Here is a 25,193-nt window from a genome sequence, read left to right as displayed (position 1 = left end):
TGTTTCTTATGTTTATACTTGCTATGACCAAGTACCAATAAAAAAAGACCACTTAGAGTTAGACAAAGCAGGAGGGAGGAAAGGTTTAATTTGGCTCATGCTTTGATGGCTTAGTCCATTATGGAGGAGAAAGCATAATAGAAGAGGTTGTTCTCAGGGTTCGATCACAGGCCGTCTCGCCACCGCCCCGCGGTGACAAATGGCACACATCAGGCATCTTCAATATCCCGAAGTATCCACTGCAACTTAGGTTGCACCCTCGCAGCTCCAAACCCAGATCACTCCAGAGTTCCATGTAGGGCATCTAACCTGGATACACACTGAATGGCCTCAGTGGCTTTTGGAAACTTACTGGAAAATTTGTTAACATCCACACCCTTGCATCTTTCATGCCTGAAAAATTATTGTCACATGGACAATGTCAGGTCCTTTGACCAGCTGGAGACATAGCCTGAACCTCTTAGATAACAGCTGCAACTGTCTCTGTATGACTCCATGGCTGAGATTTGTAAAATACTCCTCTAGATAGGATAGCTGAGATACCCTGCTACGAAGGTTCTCTTTGTGTAAGCATCTCTTTTCAAACGACAATTTTTCAAATGAGTTTGAATTGTTCTATCCTTGCTCTGTCTCCAAATGGATGGGGTCTTACATTCTTTGGGCACCTTTCTTTTTGACCCATACCTGTTCATATAAAATAATTTGCTATTGCATGATGGATATTAATGAAAATCTGTATTTTGTGGTTTTGTCTGATGGAAGAACAAGCTATATTACCTTGTGATAAGGCATCTCTTAACTAAGAAGCAGATTCTATTGGGTACGAATGTCACTTTTCCATCCCACTTCAACATGTGAGAGCTACTAAATTTGTGAACAATACAAAGGAAAGTTTCAGTGTCAAATTTAAAAACTTTCACCTGTGGGGAGTTACATACGTTTCATAGTTATTGATGAAGTAAGTTCTCATCTTTGAGTGATATCTAGGCTACAATAATTATGGAAATATCTAAGTTTTAAAGGAGGATTGTTGTTTGTTTTTTTAGAGACTTCCTTCATACAGGAGCTGGAGGACACAGCACATTGGAAATCAAGATGAAAATAAAAAGAAAAACAGGAATTCTAATGTTGTTCCATGTATGTAATTTACTTTTATATCTTGCATCAGATAAAGTTAAGCCATGTTTGAACTTATTTAGTGTACAGCATACACTTGATTGAAGATCAATAAGAGATTTGTGGGCTATCTAAAATTTAGTTTTAGCAGATTATTTGGATCCCAGTATTTTCAATGAACATCAGAAGACAGACAGTATGAAGTGTGTTTTCTACCCCTAACAGCTACCCCCAACTTGATAAAAAATAAAACAGAAATAGGTTAGTTCTAAGAATATGAAGCCTCTGAGCAGGGACAAAAAAAAAAGGATTACTCTCCTTTGTTCATTTTATTTTATCTTTAGTATAATTCAAGGTAATCACTAAACAGCAGAGATTTTAACAGTCATCTGTTTTCTTTACCACTGATATCTGAGAGATTGATAAATGGTGGAAATGTTCAATAAACCATCAGTCGCTAAATTTCCCACACTGAACTCGAAACAATTTTTAAGCTTTAATTCTATTTAAGCTTGTTGACGAGATCACACCTGGTGCTGCTTTGGCTGCATCCAGCTGCCTATACCAAAATTAGCACAGGTGAAATATAAGCCAAGCTAATAAACAAGACAACCAGATAAATCAAATCAACATATGGCTGACCTAGTTAATTTATGTAGAAGTCCTTGTTAATACAGTTAAAATACAGAATCAATAATAATGTAGATAAATACATCAGCTGAATTTTTTTACTAATTTAAAATATTGAGTAACAAGGGATGCTTTAGTACTAAATAAAACTAAATAGTAATTAATCTAAAATGTACTTAGGAGACATTGTTATTTAATGTTAATTAAATGATATTGAAAACAAAAGTCTAAGAATATTAAGTTTTAAGTTATAGTAACCTGAACAGTGATAGTCCACACACAACGAAAGTGTTCATATCAAACCCTGAACAATCAATTGGAGAATAATGATGCTATTTCTCATGCCTATAGCACAATTAATAAAAACCCAGAGATGGAAATTGGGGTTCAACCTGAAGGTCAGAAAAGCAAAACAGCCAGCCACCAGCTTTTACTTCTACCTCAGTCCTTAATGGTAATCCTGCCTCCAGGAATCTCAGAATAAGACTGTGTGTGAGAGATGCTGCCTCCTCCTGTTTTATATTTTTATCTAGTTCTGGGATTAAAGGCGTACACCACTACTACCTGATTTCTGTGGCAAACTAGTGTGGTTACTGGGATTAAACATGTGTATCACCACTGCCTGATCTGTAAGGCTGACCAGTGCGGCTGTTTTACTCTCTGAACTTCAGGCAAGCTTTATTTATTAAAATACAAATGAAATATCACTACATATTACCTGCGCTTTTATTACTGAAATCTTTTGGGGGTACTTTCTTCATTTTTAGACTTCTGAAACTAATTTTAAATTATTAAGTATTGAATAACTTAATGATTAGACTCTTATTGACATTAAACCAGTACAATTAATTCTTTATTTCCTTTCATTTCTACGAGTCTGTCAGTCAGAAATTTGATTTTTTTTCATTTGAGTTTTTCATTGAGCCCTGATTGTGTTCATGCTGAGAGCATTCTCTGTAGGTGATCTCTGTCCTCAGTCCCGCCTACTTTTCTGGGAAGACTTACTACTGTTTGTTTTTCCATAGATGACTTTAACAGAGTGCCACTGAAGCACGAGCTGGAGATGAGCAAAGAGAGCGAGCCTGAGTCTGAGGAGTCTTCTGATGATGACAGTGACTCGGAGGAAACCAGCAAGTACATCAATGCATCTTTTGTAATGGTGAGTACCTACACTCCAGCAAATTCATCACTGCATCCTTTGTAATGGTGGGTACCTCCACTCCAGCAAATACATCACTGCATCCTTTGTAATGGTGGGTACCTACACTCCAGCAAATTCATCACTGCATCCTTTGTAATGGTGGGTACCTACACTCCAGCAAATACATCACTGCATCCTTTGTAATGGTGGGTACCTACACTCCAGCAAATTCATCACTGCATCCTTTGTAATGGTGGGTATCTCCACTCCAGCAAGTACATCGCTGCATCCTTTGTAATGGTGGGTACCTACACTCCAGCAAGTACATCACTGTATCATTTGTAATGGTGGGTACCTGCACTCCAGCAAGTACATTACTGCATCCTTTGCAATGGTGGGTACCTGCACTCCAGCAAGTACATCACTGCATCCTTTGTAATGGTGGGTACCTGCACTCCAGCAAATACATCAATGCATTGTTTGTAATGGTGGGTACCTGCACTTCCAGACCAGGATCTGACCCTTTGAGATTATGTCTGTCATTAGGGCCATTTCTTAGGCAGTATTATACACAGCTGATGAGCTCGGTGATAACCACGTGTTCAGAGGCAGAAAACTTTCACCTGGTGATACCATTTTAAACATATCAAACGAAACAAAAAAGTTCAAATTTTATCAGTTGATTCGGGACGAGAAAAGCTATTGCTTATTTTATATCAAACATAAAGGCATGCTAGTTTTAAAAATAAAATTAGAATAAATGTAACTATTAGAAGGCATTAGTTATTCAAATCAGCAAAACAAATTTGTAGGACGATACAGTGATAACTAGCATTAGTTATTTATTATTGTAAGGCCCACCCCAGAACTGAGCTTATTAGTCTTGATGGTTACATGCCAGCATTTTGAAAGTCTCTCTGATGGCTTTATATCATACACCTTTTTGGAAAACAACAGCTAAACCAAAAAAACTAAATAAGGGATCCAGTAAAGACGTGAGTATTCAGTTGGGTTTATTTCTTCTCTAGATCTTCCTGCAGCTCACTTTCATGAGTATTAGGTTAATTATGCTATTTTATATCACATCATGCTATCTCACAAGTTAAGTAGATGAATGATAGAATAATTTTAAAAGCTTATGTTAATTCATCTTTATAATTAAATAACTAATGGAGAAAACATTTTTCAAAGAAAAATTATTTTTAGCATTGCATATTGTAACTGTAATTTCATATTATTAGCTGTTTTATGAAAAGATGCTGCATTTTTTCCTGGACTTGAGAATCATAACTTTCTATAAATGGCAAAGATACCAAATCAGCTATTTTTCAAAATTTGGTATCATTTGGTTTACGAGTCTGTTTTTGATGGCAGCACTAACCAATTCCCACCTTTGTCATTTTTAGAGTTACTGGAAACCAGAGCTGATGATCGCCACTCAGGGGCCACTGAAAGAGACTGTTGGTGACTTCTGGCAGATGGTATTCCAAAGGAAGGTCAAGGTCATTGTGATGTTGACAGAGTTAACAAATGGAGGCCAGGTTTGTACTTTGGAGAGCACCATGTTAGAAAACCCTTGATTGCATCACATCATTCTCCATTCTCAGATTCCTTGTTTATTGCTGTGTTCTCTATGTTTTGATTCCTCTGTGACACAGTCCAATGCACTACTCTTCCTGGGCCCATTGTCAGGTTGGCTCCATTATCTTACATGTGGATTCTGACATTTTCTCAATCCCTGGTTGTGGGGAGGAGAGAACCTACGTGGTAGACGGTTTTACCTTTGTATATTTGTCCTATATTTATATGGTAAAATCCACTCTCTTCTCCTGACAAGTTCATTTATGTGCAGAGCTTTTACTGTCTGGCATTCTTACTATGCAAACATCCTTTGTTCCTAAATGAAGCTCCTTTGCTCTTCCTAACCCCATTCTTCTAGAAAGACAAAACCTTTTGAAATCTTTAGCTATATTCTTCCTTCTTTATTTCTACATGATATTGTTGCCATAAAATTATGCAATTGGGGATAAACACACCATGTACTTTTGCATTTTACTTAAACCATGTGACATATGTTTGGTATTTTCTTAGAACCTAGAGACACCAATAAAATTTCCCAGTTGTAGATCATGTGATAGAATTTTAGTTCTGACATGTGGCAAGACTTATTTAGTAAAACCCTTATAAGCAGGCACCACAACTCATTACTGTCTCTGCCTTCATTTCTCCATTTTCTTTTACTTCTCTCGTCTACAGATCCTTTCTGCTCAGTCCCCTTTTCTCTGTCTTCTCTGTCCCCGACTTTCATCCCTCACCCTCTCCATTTCTCTCCAACTCCCGCTCCCTCCCTCTACCTTTGTCTTCTGTCAGTGGCCCTGTGCATCTTCAGCAGTTATGGGATGGAAGTATGCAGAGACCTGTGGTTCTTTGTTCTCCAGTCGGATCCTTTATTTACTTAGGTGTTGCCTCAATGTAGCTTCTCGTAGAGTTGGTCATCAAGATAATGGGTGAAGTCTTTGAGCAACACAAACTCTTCTCAAAGACCAGTGGAGAAGAGTGGGGCCCAAGTTGTTGGAAGGGTTCAGCTGATGTCAGGTCATTCTACAACATTTTGAAGAGGTTAGATAATCGGGCTTTAAAATATGGGACAAATCCCAAAATCCTCTTCCAGAGACAACAAAGCTACCCTTAGATTACCTTAATCCCTCCAAACCAAACACTGTTCAGTGAAAGGATCTTCACTGTATTTGAAGTAGATTTTAGATTCTTATAAAGGTTTCAATTTTAGAAAACATTCATTTCCATTTAATAAGAAAAGAGGTAAGAAGAGAGAAGGGGTGCTGGATGCCTTAGAGAGAAAACCCAAGATCTGCGAAGAACCCGGTAAGTCATGTTCTGTTTTTATCCAGGAAGTCTGTGCTCAGTACTGGGGAGAAGGAAAGCAGACGTATGGAGACATGGAAGTGGTGATCAAAGACACCAGCAAATCCTCAGCCTACACTATCCGCGTGTTTGAACTGAGACATTCTAAGGTCTGTAAATACTTTTGAACATATTTACTTATGATGTAATTAGTCTGATGGCAAGCTTAATATTTGATGCCATCACGGCCACTGCCTATATCATGGTTCTGAATAAAAGCTGCAAGTTATCTGAATGAAAGCAACTGTGAAAAAAATGCAACTGTCAAAGGATAAACTGGACTGAACTTCCTTTGCATTAATGTTCCCTTCACCTCTGATTGCAGAGGAAGGAGCCCAGAACGGTGTACCAGTACCAGTGCACCACATGGAGTGGGGAAGAGCTTCCTTCAGAACCTAAGGAACTGGTGTCTATGATTCAGAACCTCAAGCAGAAGATTCCCAAGAGTTGCCCTGAAGGGATGAAGTATCACAAGCATGCACCAATCCTAGTCCACTGCAGGTAGGAGGGCTGACAGGATGTACTCTATAGTTGGCAGGCTTCTTTATTTCTATTGAATTCTATTCTCCTGATACGCAAACTGTGTGGCTGGTGACAATCCCCTTGAAGCAATTCCCCCTTGTGTCAATCACCTGCATTACACCTACAATAATATTATAAATAATGAAGGTTGTAAAAGCAGTTACTCTAGACTTGTAGCTGTTTAATATCATTTCATATAATCTTTGATTCTCCACTGCCTAGCCTTAGACCGGGAATGTTATATGTGGCAAATGAACAGGTGAACGAGAGAGAAATGCAGGAATGGATTGGCTGATAGATTTCATTATGCATAGACTCAGGGGCACTGTGTCAGTCTACTGGATATTACTGAGAGCTGAAAGATTTGTTCCCAGTAAGTGTAAAGACATTTCCTGTCCTAACTGCCTGGTCCCAGATAACTGACTCAGAGGCTGAATATGAATTATAAATGCTCATCCAATAGCTCAGGCTTGATACTAGCTACCTCTTATACTTACATTAGCCCATATTTCTATTTATGCCTTGCCACGTGACTCTTGGCTTGGTACCTCATTTGTTACACATCCTGCTTGCTGAGCAGTTGGCTGGCATCTCCCTCAACCCTGCCCTCCCTTTTCCCATCATAAGAATGATGGGAACTTTCTATCCAGCTACCAACCTGTCAGCTTCTTATTAACCAACGAGAATGATACATCTCTACAGTGTACAGAAGCAATATTCCACAGCAAGAAAACATACTTTAAGCTAGTAACTTTAAACTTTGACAAAATTGTGTGTGTGTGTGTGTGTGTGTGTGTAGCCCATGTCATGTATGATGGGGTCAGAGAACAGCTGTCAGAACCACTTTCTTTCTGTTACTTTGTGGGATTCAATAATCAACTCAGGTGACCAGAACTGAGTACAAGCACCTCTAGCTACTGAGCCTTCCCACATGCCCTTAATTTAAACGCAAACCGAAGTTTCAGTGCTTGGTACCCTGACGTTAAACCCATTTCTGCCATGCTCCTCAAGAGCACTCATAGAGATAATATTTAATCTCAATAGTTCTTTCTATGCAGACATTTAGTGTCTTCCGTAGCAGAGAGCTAACTAACCTCCTCAAGACATATAGAAAAGATACATAATATGAAAACTTTGTAGAAAAAAATTAAAATACATGATAAATTAAAAGCAATCCTAATATAAGATTAATGCTGTAAATCTGACAAAATCCTTTTACAAGTTGTATAAGTCCTCTTTATTGGCATCCCGGATGCAGGAACAAGCCTTCATTCATATACCTTTTTCGGGATTATTTGCCATTTTAAAGTGAAATTATGTGGAAAGAAAACCGAGGGACAGAAGTTGAGGCTTCAGTGTATTGGTAAGGGTACCACTGTACGTTTCTTAGCAAGGGCTGACCAGAATACTTGCTGATGGCTTGAGGTCTGAGATGAAACTGTGTTGCATTGTCTACCCTTATTCATTCTTCCTCCTGTGGTTGGTAAATTATTCAGATGCCCTTGTTTTAGTGAGTAATTCTGTCAAGCATTGTTTCCCCACTGGTGTGGAAGTGAAACCCTGTTAGAAGTGGTAGACAGAGAAGCCAAGAAGGGAGGCAATGTGGGGCTAGCACTTGGGCTTCATCTGCTTCAGAACATGCTTCTTAAATCTTGGCTTCTTCTCTTATCAAACTGACTTTCTCATATTAGTTCTAACAACCCAAGACATTACTAAAAGTGGGTTTAAAGATACAAAGCACTGAACAGAAGAAAGTATATTTTTTAATGTCAAATCTATGTCTCATGAAATGGCAGAATCAGCAATGTCACAGTCATGTAGTAGATAAATCTGTCCTCAAATACCTACCTAACTTTCTATTCAGCTACCAACCTGTCAGCTTCTTATTAACCAATGAGAGTGATACATCTCTACAGTGTACAGAAGCAATATTCCACAGCAAGAAAATATACATTAAGCTAGTAACTTTAAACTTTGACAAAATTGTGTGTGTGTGTGTGTGTGTGTGTGTGTAGCCCATGTCATGTATGAAGGGATCAGTGAACAAATGTATACATAGAAACTAATTCGGTCCTTAAAAAACTAGAGAAAGATGCCTTTAGTAGATGTGAAATAAAAACATTCCCATCTCTCAGGGTTAATAGCATTTTTTTATTTAAAATGTTGAATTATTTCATTTTCTACTCAAAAAAATATCTCTTATTTTTTTGGCAGAGATGGATCCCAGCAGACGGGGTTGTTTTGTGCTTTGTTCAATCTCTTGGAAAGTGCAGAAACAGAGGAAGTGGTTGATGTTTTCCAAGTGGTAAAATCTCTTCGCAAAGCGCGGCCAGGGATGGTGGGCACCTATGTAAGTGTCCAGTGATGTCGCTTTCAAGTTCTCTGTGTTTCCCTGTGCACGCTTTGCCTTCTCCTCTCCTCTATTCACATTTTCATCGCTTCCATTCTCTCCTTTTTTTCTATTTTCCCATTTATTTTTACATTCTAAACCACAATGAAGGATAATTAATATAAGTAAGACCTTATTAGAGTTTGTCAGCAATTTGTTGTGACTAGTTAATTAGTTACACCGTTAAATAACCACTCAGTGTTTATTTTTCCTTCCTTTAGTCATTTACCAACTAGTCTTGTATAACAAACCAACCCCAAATTTAGACTTCAATAACAGCACGGCATTTTAGAGATATTCTATTGATCTGCTGTGTTCCCCAGGGTTAGCCAATGAGACCCAGGTTCATGTCTGCTGTCAGCTGATGTATCCACTTTGATCTTGTCGGCCTAAAAAAATCTCTGCCTCCAGTAAATTGTCAAGTGCCTGCATTTACCTTTGACAGCAGGAATGAGTTGCCAGTTGCCACATGCAGAAGGCTAACTCAAGCTTACAAAATGGCAGAACATTAAGAGCATAAGCAGAAAGGGGTGCACCACCTCTTGAAGTCTAGGCCTAGAACTACCACAACATGGCTTCCAACCAACACAATCCTGAGGCCAGCCCAGAATTAAGAGGCATGTAATTTGTACTGGGAAAAGTGTATACAATGGGAAACAGTATTGTTACATGTATGCAAACAGTGTATGCTCTGGCTGCAATGGTAACCAGAGTTGAACATAGCAATTCAGTAACTATTCTCAATATAATTTCTCACCTAAATATACAAAGTTTTCATGTACATTGAGTTTACACATATAGATTTTAAAAAGTACTTGAATACCTGAGAAGTATATTGGCTGTAAAGAAACTTAAAGGCAGGTAATATTAGATAATTAAATAATTATATTGACATAGAAAGTACACGAAGGTGAAAAGGGGAACTTTGTGGGGATTTGAGCAAGTGTCTTGAATGAAGCGATTTTTATTAGCATTCATAAGTGACTTGGGCACATTAGCTATGAGCATGGGCATGAAAACAACATCATGGCAGAGGCTAGGGCTCAGTCACCCCATGAGGTGTAGTGGGGAGAGCCCCCTATTTGGTGTTTTTCAGCAGGTACCCACCCCTCCTCTGATTCCACATAATGGGAAGTCAGATATAAGCTCCTGGTAAAAACACAGCCGAAAATTTCCTGTCATGTAGACGTTTCAGAGAAGATAGTTAGTGCTTGCATGTTTCTTCCGGACATAAGAACATTTTTGATGCTTTTTTTCATCAGGAGCAATACCAGTTTCTTTATGATGTCATCGCCAGCACCTATCCTGCCCAGAATGGACAAGTGAAGAAAACCAGCAGCCAAGACAAAATTGAATTTCATAACGAAGTGGGTGAAGTCAAGCAGGATGCTAACTGTGTCCATCCTGGTGGTGCTCTGAATAAAACCCAGGAAGGCAGCAGAGCTGTGGGAGCTTCTGAGCCCGCCAACAGTACTGAGGAGCCGGAACATTCTGCCAACGGTCCTGCGAGCCCAACTCTAACTTCGTAGGAAAGGGCTCAAATCGGACAACTCAATCTCAAATTAGTTGTTTCCATTTTTCTAGAATGAGTGAAAGAAAATGGCTGAGCAGTGGTTCGTGGAATCTGTGTCCAAGCTTGCGACTGTAGAAAAATATTTAAGTTTTGTCAAAATGTTTTGTACAGTTTTATGCTTATTTTAAAGATGTATCATCTATCATTTAGCAAGAATGTGTGTATGTGTGAGTGTGTGTGTGAATATGAGTGAGTGTATCTGTGTGTTTGTGAGTGAGTGTGTATGGTGTGTGGGTATGTGTGAAAGGGTATGTGTGTGTGTGTGCATGTATAAGTGTAAGTGACTGTGTGACAGCTATGTGACATTAGAGAGAGTGTGTGCTTTCAAGCCATTCTAAGTGCTCGTGATAAACATTGCCATTTTCCCCTACAGAAACTATACATTTCTATCTAGACTATTAATTTGCTTGAAGGATCCATTTTTTAAGACACCAAGAGAGTGTGATGTTGGTACTATAAGAACACCAATGTGTGCATTTCTGAGATGACCTCAAGATGTCCTCTTTGTTCTATTGATGCTGTTGTAGTTTAGAATGCTATTTCTGGAGATATGGAAGAGTACATAAGAGTGCTGTGGGTGTGTATAGCTGCTGCAGGAAAGTTAACTAAATTAACATTTGAGAATTCATGCTCCACATACTGTTATTTCACCACTATCTGTTAAAGAATATTTAATCAAACATAAAATCTCAAGAGAGCCTAATATTGTATACATGTAGGAAATAGAACTTTGCAAATGGGCTGTTGCCTACAAAACAAATGAAAATTATTACTTGATGCTCTTGATCATATGTATACAGGTTATGACTGAACTTACATAGTTGTCTTGAAACAAATACAATGTATGTTTTAAAACACATAAAATAAAAACAGGAGCATGAAAACTTGTTTGCACTGGTCATTTACTTATCAGACCTCATACAGGTATCTTATGGAATTCAGTATTCCTGAGAAACAAGATAGAATATGCATATTTCCCATGTTTAAGGCCATCTTTGACTTTCATTAAAGCGCATCTATTTCGAATTTTGTAAATGTTTAGTTTACTCTTACCAAGAAATAATATTGATAACCATAGTAAAATTTCAACTATTACCTTCCTTGTTTATATGAAGTTTGTTGCATGTTCATCTGTGAAATACGTATGTGCCTATTAAAATTTGTTTAACGCAATCAAAACACAACTTTTAAAATACTTGCTCTGGTCCCAATTCTTTAAAAAATATCTGAAGTTTGCTTTATGTTAATTTTATAGGTTCTAATATCTAAAATCTCTTCAATAATAATTTTCTCATGCATAATGGAAACAGCCCCATTGGTGACTCTTGTACCAACTGAATACATCAAGTGTCATTGCCTTTAATTTGGTTTTCTGCTCCTGGCATCCCTTGTCTGGTTCTTCAAAGTAGCTTAAATACACACCATCTGTGTCTGTACAGCTAGTTTTATTTTGCGTTCAAATTATTTCTTTAATGAATCCCACGAAACTAGCCTTTAATCTGTATACTTATGCTTAAACAGGAGAAGCCCCCTTGTTCCTCTTTACAGAGGGGAAAAAGGGCAAAATTGACAGTGAAACTGTTTCTTCAAAATGAGATAAGTTTTGTTCATTGATGAGAAAAACAAAGAATGATCAATTTCAAGCATCAGAAGATAAAGTAGGCTTTGGGTCCTCTATCTAGTCCTTCAGACTTTCCTACCTCAGTCTCCCCTGTGGACGTTTCTGTGCTTTTCACTGGCCAATATCATGGAATTAGGCAGTTCTGATGCTGGAGAATGTTCAGGGACATGAGGAGGCAGGTGTCTGTGCTTATCTGTGAGTGGCATCAGAATACAAAGAGCATCTACATCTTCAATGATATCTACTGGAGCATAGTTCTGCTACTGTTTACTTAATAATCCATTTGCAACTGCATCCAAACCTGTGGTACTTTGAACTCCATGAAAACAGTGGGGGAAGGCTGATCTAAATTTTGCACAAGTGTCTGGGTTAGGCTTTCTACCGAGAATATGCAGGATTCATAAAAATGTGAAGCTCTGCAACTTACAAAATGTTTTTTAGGACTTCATCAAAGTATAAAATTATTAAAAAATTATTTATAAGTAGGTGTGTTTCTTCAGAGACTTCAACTGCAGCAACAGCCACCAGATGTGGATATTGTGCTTAAAACGCACACAAAATAAATACTTAGAAAATAGAGTCATAGCAGCTTATATTAATGTAAAAAGGCAGCTATGAGCAATTTTCTTTGTAGTTGGGATGGTGTGACCACAGAAGTGGCAAATAGTAGCTCAGAGGCCGGTTGTTCTATGAGAATGTACATCAAGTGAAAGAAGAAACCCATGCACTTGAGTGTGGAATTCTAAGTCTGATATTTAGGCTGAAAAAAGAAATTTATGTGGGCAACAAAGTCGTGTCTTTGGCCATGGCTTAAGTTCATAGGAAACATGAAAATGGCTTTCCTGAAGCTAATCCTCACTATACTAATGCTAAGACCTTCAAAGTAAAAAACAAAAACAACAACAGCAAAAGACCAAGTAAAAAGTTCTAACTTTAAAAAAAAAACAAACCTCTAGTTCATTTTAGGGCTATAATATTGAGAGTCCTGTTACAGTATTTTTCTTAGCAGAAGGAGAATGTTTTTTCTTCACTGTTTATTTCTGGTGTCAGAATTCTTTGGGACTAAATGACTCATTCAGTAACCTTAAAATCCAGCACTACATAGTGTTATATATAAATTCCATTTAAGTGGCTGTAATATATTCTCAAAAAGTTAAACTATGATAAGTCATTAGCCAGAAAATGTCTTTGCAATATAATTTCAGAAAAAAAAAGTAAGCTTCTTTGGTTAAGAAAATGGCTCAGTAGTTAGAGTGCTTGCTCACAAGTTTAAAGACTATATAGTTCATATCCCAAGCACACATGCTGAAAACCTAGTGGGTAAGTGATAGCATGCCCAGGGCTAGAGGTTATAGAGAGGTGGATCCCAGGAACCAGAGGGCCAGCCAGTCTAGCCAAAATGACAGAGACTGATTCAAAATGGTAAAGTAGAGCAGCAACTAAGAAAGATAGTCCTTTTACCAACCTCTGATCACCACATGTGTCCTTATAAATGAGTGCATTCTTGTTCCATGCATGTACACACACACACACACACACACACCCATCACATACCACAAGAAAATGCTCAAGCCTATGGTTGTAATTATAACACATAACTGACAAAGTTTTTGTATTCATTTCCCCCATTCCCTTTATAACATTGAATTTTTATTGTGTCTGAGAGTTAACTAGCATAGATCTGAATTTTAATTATTTTAGTCATCATAGAAATTTGTTACAAAATGGAACATTGTATCATGATACTCTAAATATGCAAGTGGTCATTTTCCCACTCTGAAGTCACTGAAACAGGCAACTTTGACAGATGTGAATATCAGTGACAACTAGTCTCAGGTTGTACCTTTCTTTCTCTTATACCTAATTTACGGCTGGAATGATTTGCCTGATCTGAGATTTTCTTCAAAGAGAAACATTCATATTTGGGCCATTTAATCTCCTGTTTTAAGAAGACACACACACACAAACACACACACACACACACACACACACACACACACACACACACACACACAAAATCTTACGAATTTGACCTGAAAAAAAATGCCTGTTTCACTTAAAAGCTGTACAATTAACTTTAGAAAAAATTACATCTTTCATCTTCAAATATAATTCTTCTTGCTAAAAGTAATATCTTAAAATGAAAGCATTAGTTGAAAATAAAAAAAAATAACTTGCAGGGTCCAGTGGATGGGAGTGGGTATGGCTCTTCACTCTCTCCATATCTCTTCAACACAGTTCTTGAAATTCTGGCTATAGCAATAAGACAACAAAAGGAGGTCAAGGGGATTCAAATTGGAAAGAAAAAGAGGTCAAACTTTCAATATTTGCAGATGATATGATAGTATATATGAGTAACTCCAAATCTCTAGCAGAGAACTCCTACAGGTGATAAATATCTTCAGTGATGTGGCAGGATACAAGAGCAATTCAAAAAATCAGTAGCCTTCCTATATACAAATGACAAAGAACTTGAGAAAGAAATCAGAGAAATATTACCTTTCACAATAGCCACAAATAACATAAAATATATTGGGGTAACACTAACCAAAGAAGTGAAAGACCTATTTGACAAGACAAGAACGTTAAGTCTTTGAAGAAAGAAAATGAAGAAGAAATTGAAGAAAATGGAAAGATCTCCCATGTTCTTGAATAGGTAGGATCAACATAGTAAAAATGGCAATCCTACCAAAAGCATTCTATAGATTCAATGCAATCCCCATCAAAATTCCAACACAATTCTTCACAGACCTTGAAAGAACAATAACCAGGTTCATTTGGAAATACACACACACACACACACACACACACACACACACACACACACAGTATAACCAAAACAATCCTGTACAATAAAGGAACTTCTGAAGGTATCACCATCCCTGACATCAAGCTCTATTACAGAGCTACAGTAATCAAAACAGCTTGGCACTGACATAAAAACAGAGAGGTTGATCAATAAAATCAAATCAAAGACTTGAATATAAATTTATACATCTATGAACACCTGATTTTTGAAAAGAAGTTAAAATTATACAATGGAGAAAAAAGAAAGCATCTTCAACAAATGGTGCTGGCATAATTGGATGTCAACTCACAGAGACATGAAAATAGATCCATATCTATCCCCACACACAAAACTCAAATCCAAATGGATTAATGACCTCAATATAAATCTGACCACACTGAATCTGATAGAAGATAAAATGGGAAGTAGCCTTCAATGCATGGGCACAGGAGACCACTTCCTAAATATAACACTAGTAGCAGAGACACTGAGAGCAACAATAAATAAATGGGACCTCCTGAAACTGAGAAGCTTCAGTAAAGCAAAGGACACAGTCAATAAGACAAAAAGGCAGCCTACTGAATAGGGGAAGATCTTCACCAACCTCATATCAGACAAAGGACTGATCTCCAAAATATATAAAGAGCTCAAGAAATTAGACATCAAAATTCTAAATAACCGAATTAAAAAATGGGGTACAGAACTAAACAGAAATTCTTAACAGAAGATCTCAAATGACCAAAAAAAAATACTTAAGGAAATGTTCAACATCCTTAGCCATCAGGAAAATGCAAATCAAAACAATTCTGAGATACCATCTTACACCTGTCAGAACGGCTAAGATAAATCTATCAGTGATAGCTTATGCTGGAGAGTGTGTGGATAAGGGGAACACTCTTGCATTCCTGGTAGAATACAAACTTGTTCAACCACTTTGGAAATCAGTATGGTGGTTTCTCAGAAAATTGGGAATCAACCTACCTCACTCTTGGGCATATACCCAAAAGATGCTCAGTCATACTACAAAAGCATTTGTTCAACTATGTTCATAGTAGAATTATTTGTAATATCCAGAACGTGGAAACAACCTAGATGTCCTTCAACCAAAGAATGGATAAAGAAAGTATGGCACATTTACACATTAGAGTACTACTCAGCAGTAACAAATAATGACATCTTGAATTTTGCATGTAAATAAATGGAATTAGAAAACATTACCCTGAGTGAGGAAACTCAGACTCAAAAATATGAATCTGGTATTTTCTCACTCATAAGTGGATACTAACTATAAACAAAGGATATCAAGCCTATAGTTCATGATCCTAGAGAAGGTATGTAATAAGGTGAACCCTCATTTAAGAGAGGCTCCCTGACTCAGCTTTAGTTGCAAAACCTTACAGTTCTTTTAAGAGGTCCTGCTACGAAATACTTAAATGGTGTTGATGAAAAGCTGACTGCATGCCTTTTGGTGGTGGCAGGGAACTTGAAACCCCATAGAGTTGTAGCCATAAACAGCTCTGACTAGTACCCCCTCCATGAGCCTGAAATCTCAGAAAGCTAAGAAATGGGCTGGATCCAGCCATCAAAGCCACAGCTTTAATCCTCTCCATATTGCTTAGCAAAGTAAAGACTCATGTAGTCATAAAAAAAGAGATACAGTAAAGATAGATTCAAAGACAAAGAAAACCTCTAAATAGTTTACAGTGTGTTTAAAAATATATGCAGGCTTGGGAGACAAAAAAAAAGGTTACAGTCCTTAAAAGAGAAAAAAAGAGAGTAGTTGGGTGTGGTGGCATACACCCTTAATCCCAACACTTGGAAGGCAAAGGCAGACAGATCTCTGTGAGTTCAAGTTATAGAGGCACACACCTTTAATCCCAGCACTTGGGAGGCCAAGGTAGGCAGTCATCTGTGAGTTCAAGGACAGCCTGGTTTACAGAGTGGGTTCCAGGACGGTCAAAAATACACAGACAAACCTGTCTCAAAAAGACAAAAAAATTAAAAATAAAAAAAGAGGTTAAAATAAAGCCACAGAAAGATGGAAAACACACAGAGAATCTGGATACTGTGTGTTATTATGTTGTCTTTGAATTATTTAAATGCTGAGGAAGGAGCAACAGCTGATAAAAGATATTTGTTTATAAATGTTGCTGAATTAATTCAAGATAGGTATTTTAAAAATACCTTGACCTCAAAACTGAAGTCAAAAGGTATGTTACTTTGGTTTTTCTTTTGTTTCCACAGTAAATGAGAGGCTGTGGATTTATTCTGAGTCAAGAAAAATCAAGTTTGATCAAGGAAGACCACCTGAAAAATCTCCAGTAGGAACAGATGACCCATATATCTGAGTTCTTAATCCAGAACAGATTCAAGACTGCTGCCTGAGATGTTCAAACCTCACAGGATACTTACTCCAGTCATGACTTGATCATAATTCTAAATTTTCTTTAGGTCCCCATAAGATTATCAGTGCCCCCAACCAGCAGGAAGTAGCCTGTAAAACATTCCCACATTCCCAAAAAAATGGACAATGGATATTTTCCTTTGTTTCGAATGTTGGTTACAAGTTGTTATGGCTAATGGTCAGGAGAAAAGCTTAACAAAGGATATTAGATTCAGAATTCTTGTTTTTTTTTTAAAGGGGGGAAGTGCTGTGGGACAATGGTCTGTACCCTGTCAATTACATTCATAAATGCTGATTGGCCAGTAGCCAGGAAGGAAGTATAGGTGGGGCAATGAGAACAGAAGAATTCTGGAAAGAGGATGCAGTCCATAGTTGTGACCCAGCCACAGAGTAAGCAAGATGTGACTGCCTCACTGAAAAAGGTAACAAGCCATGAGCCTAACATAGACAAGAATGTAAGTTATAAGAATTAGTAAATAAGACGCCTGAGCTAATGATCCAATCAGTTTATAATTAATGTAGACCTCTGTGTGATTTCTTTGGGACTTAACTACTGTGGGAACTGGGCAGGACAGAAAACTCAGTCAACAGGCAATGGTACCAGGATTTATCCCTAGTGCATGTACTGGCTTTTTGGGATTCTACTTTCTTTGGATGTTAACATTGCTCAGTCTAGATATAGTAGGGAGGGATCTGGACCTCCCCCAAAGCAATGTGCCTTATACTCTCTGAGGATTGGATGGGGGTGGGGTGGAAGCATATGTGGAGGATAGGGAGGAGAGGAGGAAGTGGGAACATGAATTGGTATGTATAATGAAAAAAGATAGTATTTTTTAAAAAAATAAATAAAAAGAAAATAAACAGCTAAATCTATGAAAATAAAAACTTAAAAAGCAATCTGTTCTAACCCAAAGAGAATATATATTCTATATTATTAATTATAAATTAAATTATTTTTATAACTGATGTTTGAAAGATAGACACCATTTTGCTTGCATCTGTTTCTACAGACAAATTTTGCACAGAGGTATACATATTATTATTTCTGTTTTCTAGATGGGAGCAGAGCCTTTCAACTCTTCAGTATCTGGCTGCTACATCACATGCAGCCAGTGACCCAGCCAGCAACTGAGCCAGCTCTTGCTGGCACATGCTCTTCTTTCTTCAAAGAATCAATGCCTTGCCAGTGAGGAGAATGACAACTTCAATTTATCTCCCTTCTTTTATTTATTTCACGATCAAAACAAAACCATATAATGGGCCCTCCATGAAGCTGCACAGTGCAGTAAATTTAGCTGAACTTATCCATAACACTGAAGTTATTGTACAAAAATAAACACACTCAGACATCATGGGAATTTTGTTCCCATAATGCATATAAACAAATACTGCTCCATCATTAAAGTGAGGATCAGGGAAGAAAGTATTTTAATTAATCACAAATGTCACTATTCCATTATCCCATCATTTGGACATCAGATATTTTTTTTTACTATTTAGAGCAGTGGTTCTCCGCCTTCCTAAAGCTGCCACTCTTTAATACGGTTCCTCCAACCATAAAATTATTTTCATTACTACTTCATAACTGTAATTCTGCTACTGTTATGATGCTAAGCAGGCATGACTAAGACTAACTCTGCAGCCCTGCCTGTTTGCTCTGTCTCGTCCAACATGTCAGAAGTATGTTCACCGCCTCTGCTAGCCATGCTCACTGGCCCAGCTCCAGGAATGCAGTAGGTCTATGTTGCCATTAAGCAACTAGTAGCATGCTGCTCACAGACCCCATTTAAGTGCAGGACCTCCCAAAAGAGCCAGAGGCATTTATGCTGCCAGCATAAGCTAGGAAGCCAGCTCTTAAAAAAGTCATGCAATTTTTGCCACTAACACTGAGTCAGGAAGACTTCTCTAAAGGAGCTGTACCTCTGCTTGCTGGCAAACAGAGTCTATCTGAAAAAATGTGGCGACCAACAAGCTGTTTTTCAAGACAGGGTTTCTCTGTGTAGCTCACCTATGTTTTTAATGTTCGTTTTAGAGTTTATTGACATTTTAAAAAAGTGTATGTGTAAATAATTGGGATATATATGTGTGTGTGTGTGTGTGTGTGTGTGTGTGTGTGTGTGTGTGTGTGCGTGTACCTGTCTTAGTTAGGGCTTTATTTTTGTGAAGAGACACCATGACCACACCAACTGTTATAAGCAAAAACATTTAATTAGGCTCACTTACAGTTTAGAGGTTTAGTTCATTTTCATCATTACAGGAAGTATGGCAACACATATGCAGACAAGGTGCTGGAAAAGGAGCTGAGAGTTCTATATTTTGATCTGGAGGCAGCAGGAAATGAACAGGCTTGAGCTTTTGGGACCTGAAAGACCAACCCTGAGGGACACATTTCCTCCAAAAAAGCCATGCCTACTCCAACAAGACCACACCTCCTATGGACCAAATTTTCAAAGGCATGCATGTAAGGGGGGCCATTCCTATTCAAACCACCATAGTGACACATGTTTGCCTGGTCTTAGCAGAGGTCAGGTGCGGGCACAGGATCTCCTGGAATTTGAATTAAGGATAGTTATGAGCTATACAACGTGGGTGCTGGGGAGTGAACCTGGGTCTCTGTAAGAGAAGCAAATTCTCTTAACTGCCATGTCATCAGTTTGGCCCTGTAAATACTAGTCCTTGAAATGAATAAGTTATTATATAAAAGTAACACAGAAAAAAAAAGCCAGTAAGAAAATTACAGACCATTGTAAGAACAATTGAAAGACAACTAAAGACAACTGGAGAAGAATATGTGACTTTTAACATATTCTTTCAAATTTTAACCTGTAATTTAATATCCATTTTTTAAAACAAATACATTTTAAATTCTTGAGTAGAAGTTCAGATATATTATTATATTTGATGAATATTTTTCTTCTCTCTCTCTCTCTCTCTCTCTCTCTCTCTCTCTCTTTCATACAAACACACACAGATATCACCACCAGCCCCTCCACACACACATGGGAAGACAGACAGAAGCAAAAAAGAAAGGGAGAGATGGAGGGAGAGAGGGAGAAAGGAAATAAGGGAAGGAAGGTGGGAGGAAAAAGTATATAAATAAAGTTTGTGAATCTGGGAAAGAAAGGCTAAAAAGATTTTTTTTTTAATTTGACAAGTTCAGGAAAAATTAAGAAATACATTTTAAAACATAAATTATATACAAGTAATTCTTTAAATTTTTAACAAATAATTTCTTAAGTCATTTAAATTTATTTAAAAATAAAATTTTAGTGAGTTGTTTTAAGAATAGCAAAATTCTTTTTCTATAACATATCATAGTCAACTTTAAAATAATGACTTTACACCGAACTTAATGCAAGCAACCACAAAAATGACAAAATGTCACGTCCAGACTTTCTCCAGCATTGTCTCCTTCATCCTTTGGTCCCTTTTTTTTTTTTATTGATACTGCTTTACTGGAAGTCAGAGTGCTAACAAACCTCATTAGTGAGCTCTTGAAATTGAGTCCAGAGTCCTCTCCAAGGTCTCGCTGTTTCTGAATCGCTTAGTTCACATACCTCTAAGCAACGTGTTTCACCCCAGAGTGGATATACCAGATAATCGCTTCCATGCTGCTCGCATCTGGTCTTGGGTCCTTGGGGATGTCTACAGCTGCCATGGCTGTTGAAGAGCCATGTGGAGGTGTACAAGACACAGGAATTCCACTTTTTTTAATCTCAAAGAATATTACAGATATTATTTCACTGAATCCTGCCATTGACTGTTGCTGTGAGATATCAGAGCTAACTTATAACTTTTCCTTCTGGAAATACTAACTGTATATTCTTCCTGGATGGCGCAGTAGGTCCTTGATTGCTGAAATGTCCAAATCCTATGTGGCTCAATTTGTCTGTACATTTCTTTCTACATTATTTCTTCCTGGGACACAATTACATTTGGGTTCTAATTCTTTCATGAGTACTTTTAGTTGCTCTGCTAAAGTGTCTTGTTTGTATGCCTGGCTTCCCTCAGTGCGGCATGCTTAGCCTCTTCCCTCCATCACTCTCCTCTAGAATTTTTAGAGCGGTTCCCTTTTCCGGTCCAGCTTTGGGAAGCCTGATGTTTGGCATCTGACCTCTCTATTGTCAGATCGTTCAGGTCCTACACTTGATCATCAATTTTAAATATTTCACAATACATGATGAGGTGGCGTTTTTCATATTTTTTGATTGAGTTATTTGTCCGCTACTTCTGTGACAATTGCCTCCCTTCATCCTTCCTATTTCCTTTTCGATCCCTCTCTCCTATCACTTCCCACTTTTGTTTTTGGAGGGAAGAGGTATATTTGTATTGCATTTTTAAAATTGAGCTTCTAAACTCAATTGATTTCAATACATTTTCTTTGCTGTATTTTTAACTCTCATGGGCATTTCTTATCTAAAGAACCTTCAAATTTGCCTTTCCTACCTTCTGACAATTAATTTAAAAACATAAACTTGAGTTGTACATATCCCTACACAAAGACCTATGAGCAACCAAGAAATGCTGGAAGTGGGAAAAATAATCTTCATCATAACTTTCTAGAAAGTATAAATTTTATGCAGGTCAGTGAAAATGGTACTCTACTCAGCCCCTAACTTCATCCCTATGTCTTCTCAAGCAGGTCACAAACACTGAGTTTCTCTTTTAGAAAAACACACAACACCTGCTTCGCCTAGGGAGCCCTTGGTTGCTTTATGCCTCCACCGCCATTGCTCATTTCCTACCTTTCCTCCTTTGCATGTTTTTGTTTTTTGCCTGCACTGCCATTTGTCATTTCCAGCATTTCCTCCTCCATTGCATGTTTTAACCTCTTTTCCTAGCTCCACCTCAACAGAGCCCACACTTCAGTGAGCATGCCATGGCACGCGGTAGGCTAGGGGAGTGTTTTATTAGAGGCATTCAAAATTGGAAAGAAGGCCTTGCACTCTGTGATGTGCCCTCACCTGCCTACTTGGTAGAGCCTTCCTGTCTGTGGAACACTGACCTAGCAAATGAGGAAAACCTCCAGGAGATGAGACGGTGAGCTAGATGGGGGGAGAGGGTGAATCCAGAGAGAAAATTGAAATATGAATGAAACTGTGGGTCTCAGCCCTGTTCAGCCATAGCCTTTCACTATTGAAGACTTTCATCAGAAGGAAGCGACTGGTTTTCCATCCTTTTTACCCTGTTTAACTGTTTGGTTGACCTTCTGTAAAAAATATTCATACCCTATCCACCAACTTTTAAAATAAGAAGTAAGTTATTTTAAATCAGATAATATAGTATGACCCCTCACAAGTTGCCATGAGAAATTTTTTTTCCATAAAGGACTTGTGCAAAATAAACACCTGATTAACTTCCATGTGAATATACATTAGGAAATTCCACCTCACCCAGCTGATCAGATAGCCCCATCAAAGTTCAATACCTAGTACAAATGTAATGCTTCCTGAGCTAAGGAACCCGTTCACTGATGGCATCACTGACTGCACTTTTCATACATGGGTAACACTGTATTTTATGAAAAACTGGGTTTTGAATGAAAGAAGCATTTATGTTTAAGATAACTCTGTGTGGCTTTCCCAATAGAATGTCGAGAAATATCTAGACATCCTAGTTAGAGAAGGCAATAACAGATCAAACAAAGCATTCTGATCAAGTCCATCTTAGTGAATCAGAACTTATCAGGACCACCTGTAGAGCACAGGTGATTGTCCAGAAGCTGCCCACCGGAGAAGTCACACCATGGGCCATTGCTCATTTCTTCTATGGCAGAGATTTGAATTGTGGGAAGTAGGGGGACTTGTGAGGAACCCTTGAATGTCTCATGACTCTGCCCAGTCTCACAGCTGTCTGCTTCTTCTGTGGCAGAGAATTGAATTGTAGGAAGTAGGAGGACCTTGTGAGGAACTCTTGAGTGTCTCATGACTCTGCCCATCCTCACGGCCTTCTGCTTCTTCTGCAGTGGAGATGGGACTCGTGGGAAATAAGGGGACTTTGTGAGCAATTCTTGAGTGTCTCATGACTCTTCCCCAGCCTTCCATCCAGGAGAGGATGTTAATAGGGCCGGTCTCAGGAGGCATTCAAAAGGCTCAGCCCAACTGCTCCGCTTCAGGCAGGCGTCTCCTACACAGTCAGGAGAAAACACCCATTTTCAGTACTCATTCATTTTGATAGAAACAGGATTCTAACTGTGAGATACCTAAGAGATGACAAGCAAAGTATAACTTCGATGTAACATTACAAGAAGAACAATCTTTCATGTTGTAAACTGTTCTTTCACGTTGCTATCCTATCACACAGTGCAGTAAATATTTTAATCCCATTCTGATAAAAAACATCAAACTAATGTTTTCTTGATGATACATATCTGAGTTGGAATTAGAAACTCAAAAGGAAACAGTAACTTATTAATTTAGAAATGAAAGTAGCCTTCCCAGAGTCCACATAGCACAACACACTAACCGATTGAGCCACAGATTCGTTAAAAAGATCAAAGGTCATCTCCTTGGTGAACCAGACATCACCTTGGCAGTCATACCTGTCATATCCACCTTGTCGCGGAGGAGCAAGCAGATCAGGAGTCCTGGAAGCCAACCTGCCGGGCTCCCTGCGGGCCCCATGGCCACTTCCAGATCTCGCGCAAACGTTATGAACCCAGCGCCTCCAGGACGCTTTGACCCCTATGCCACCGGGGGTCGGGGCAGCCTAGGACTCCACGCTGGCAGAGTCTCCTTTCAGGTGCCCAGGACTCAGCGAAGGAGCCCAAGTGAGCGTTAGGGTCGGGTTTTTTGCCGACCCTGAGCAAGGGCGCATGAGGGGCTGGTCACCCCAGGTGTGTGCTGGAACCTCAGCGGGACCCGTGTGGGAAAGGCGGCAAGTGCGGTGCCAGTGCTCAGGGAGTCCGGATGGGAGGAAGATGACGAACTTGACCCGGAGTGGAGAGGGACCTATGGGGGCGAGGGTGGGCTGGGGTGGAATTGGGGGCTACGCACTGCACAGACCCGCAGAGCCCAGTGGAGCCCTAGGACCATCAGAGAGACGTGCTTTTGAACTGAGCTGATGCAGTTTGAAGGCAATTTATGTCAGGAAGACAATAAAATCATTGAGGTGTGTTTTTTAAAAAAAAGAAAAGAAATGAAAGTAGCATTTCATCTTTGAAAACCCGTGGACCGGTGTGGATGGCCAGGCTGAGGAGCTGTGGTGGATGTAATACAGAAACTCTAGTTTGTTCATGTGCTTGTTTCACAGATCTCCTCAGGGATCACAAAGGACAGCAGCGGTGGCGCATGCCTTTAATCCCAGCACTCAGGTGGCAGAAGCAGGCGGAACTCTGTGAGTTCGAGACTAACCTGGTCCACACAGTGAGTTCCAGGATGGGCACCAAAGCTACAGAGAATTTTTTGAAAGTTGTCTATTCTATCATGTTGTGAGTATTAGATGCCATAAAAAGAAGCCCATAAACGTTTTTTTTTTCATTTCTAGAATTTTATTTTTGAGGCTTTTCACACAGGGTAAAGGAAGACTTTGTTTGTTTGTTTGAGACAGGGTTTCTCTGTGGAACAGTCCTAGCTGTCCTGGAACTAACTCTTTTTTTTTCCTTTTTTTTTTTTAATTGATAAAAGGACAATAAAGAAAGAAAAATAACAAATTTCCACCTCCTCCCAGCCTCCCATTTCCCTCCTCCTCCTCCCACTCTTCTCCCCCTCCTCCCACTCTTCTCCCCCTTCTCCCACCCCTCTCCCCTTCCCCCCACTCCTCTCCCCCTCCCTCTCCAGTCCAAAGAGCAGTCAGGGTTCCCTGTCCTGTGGTAAGTCCTAGGTCCTCCCCGCTCCGTCCATATCTAGGAAGGTGAACATCCAAACTGGCTAGGCTCCCACCAAGCCAGCAGATTGCGTAGGATCAAAACCACGTGCCATTGTCTTTGGCGTCTCATCAGCCCTCATTGTTCACCATGTTCAGAGAGTCCAGTTTTATCCCATGCTTTTTTGGTAGCAGTCCAGCTGGCCTTGGTGAGCTCCCAGTAGATCAGCTCCACTGTCTCAGTGGGTGGGTGCACCCCTAGTGGTCCCGACTTCTTTGCTCAT

The 25,193-nt window shown here is 38.9% G+C and overlaps 1 protein-coding gene across 6 annotated transcripts in view; it reads left to right on the top strand.

Moving 5' to 3' along the window:
- Ptprc (protein tyrosine phosphatase receptor type C) overlaps nucleotides 1–11,486 on the top strand; it is a 106,921-nt gene extending 95,435 nt beyond the window's left edge. For 4 of the 6 annotated variants that reach the window (XM_075988125.1, XM_075988123.1, XM_075988126.1 and 1 more), the window contains 7 exons: nucleotides 1,047–1,137; nucleotides 2,772–2,905; nucleotides 4,294–4,428; nucleotides 5,797–5,919; nucleotides 6,135–6,310; nucleotides 8,546–8,681; nucleotides 9,983–10,428. In XM_075988125.1, the coding sequence (XP_075844240.1) occupies nucleotides 1,047–1,137; nucleotides 2,772–2,905; nucleotides 4,294–4,428; nucleotides 5,797–5,919; nucleotides 6,135–6,310; nucleotides 8,546–8,681; nucleotides 9,983–10,249 (1,062 nt within the window). In that variant the 3' untranslated portion in view covers nucleotides 10,250–10,428. Of the gene's footprint in view, nucleotides 1–1,046; nucleotides 1,138–2,771; nucleotides 2,906–4,293; nucleotides 4,429–5,796; nucleotides 5,920–6,134; nucleotides 6,311–8,545; nucleotides 8,682–9,982 lie in introns of all 6 variants that reach the window. The other 2 variants (XM_075988128.1, XM_075988127.1) reach the window with 2 other exon arrangements.
- Nucleotides 11,487–25,193: the final 13,707 nt, after the last annotated feature.

Source organism: Microtus pennsylvanicus, chromosome 10 (genome assembly GCF_037038515.1).
Source record: "Microtus pennsylvanicus isolate mMicPen1 chromosome 10, mMicPen1.hap1, whole genome shotgun sequence".
Classification (NCBI taxonomy): Eukaryota; Metazoa; Chordata; class Mammalia; order Rodentia; family Cricetidae; genus Microtus; species Microtus pennsylvanicus.
The sequence above is the reverse complement of the archived record's forward strand: the minus strand, read 5'-3'. Positions and strand labels throughout refer to the sequence as shown.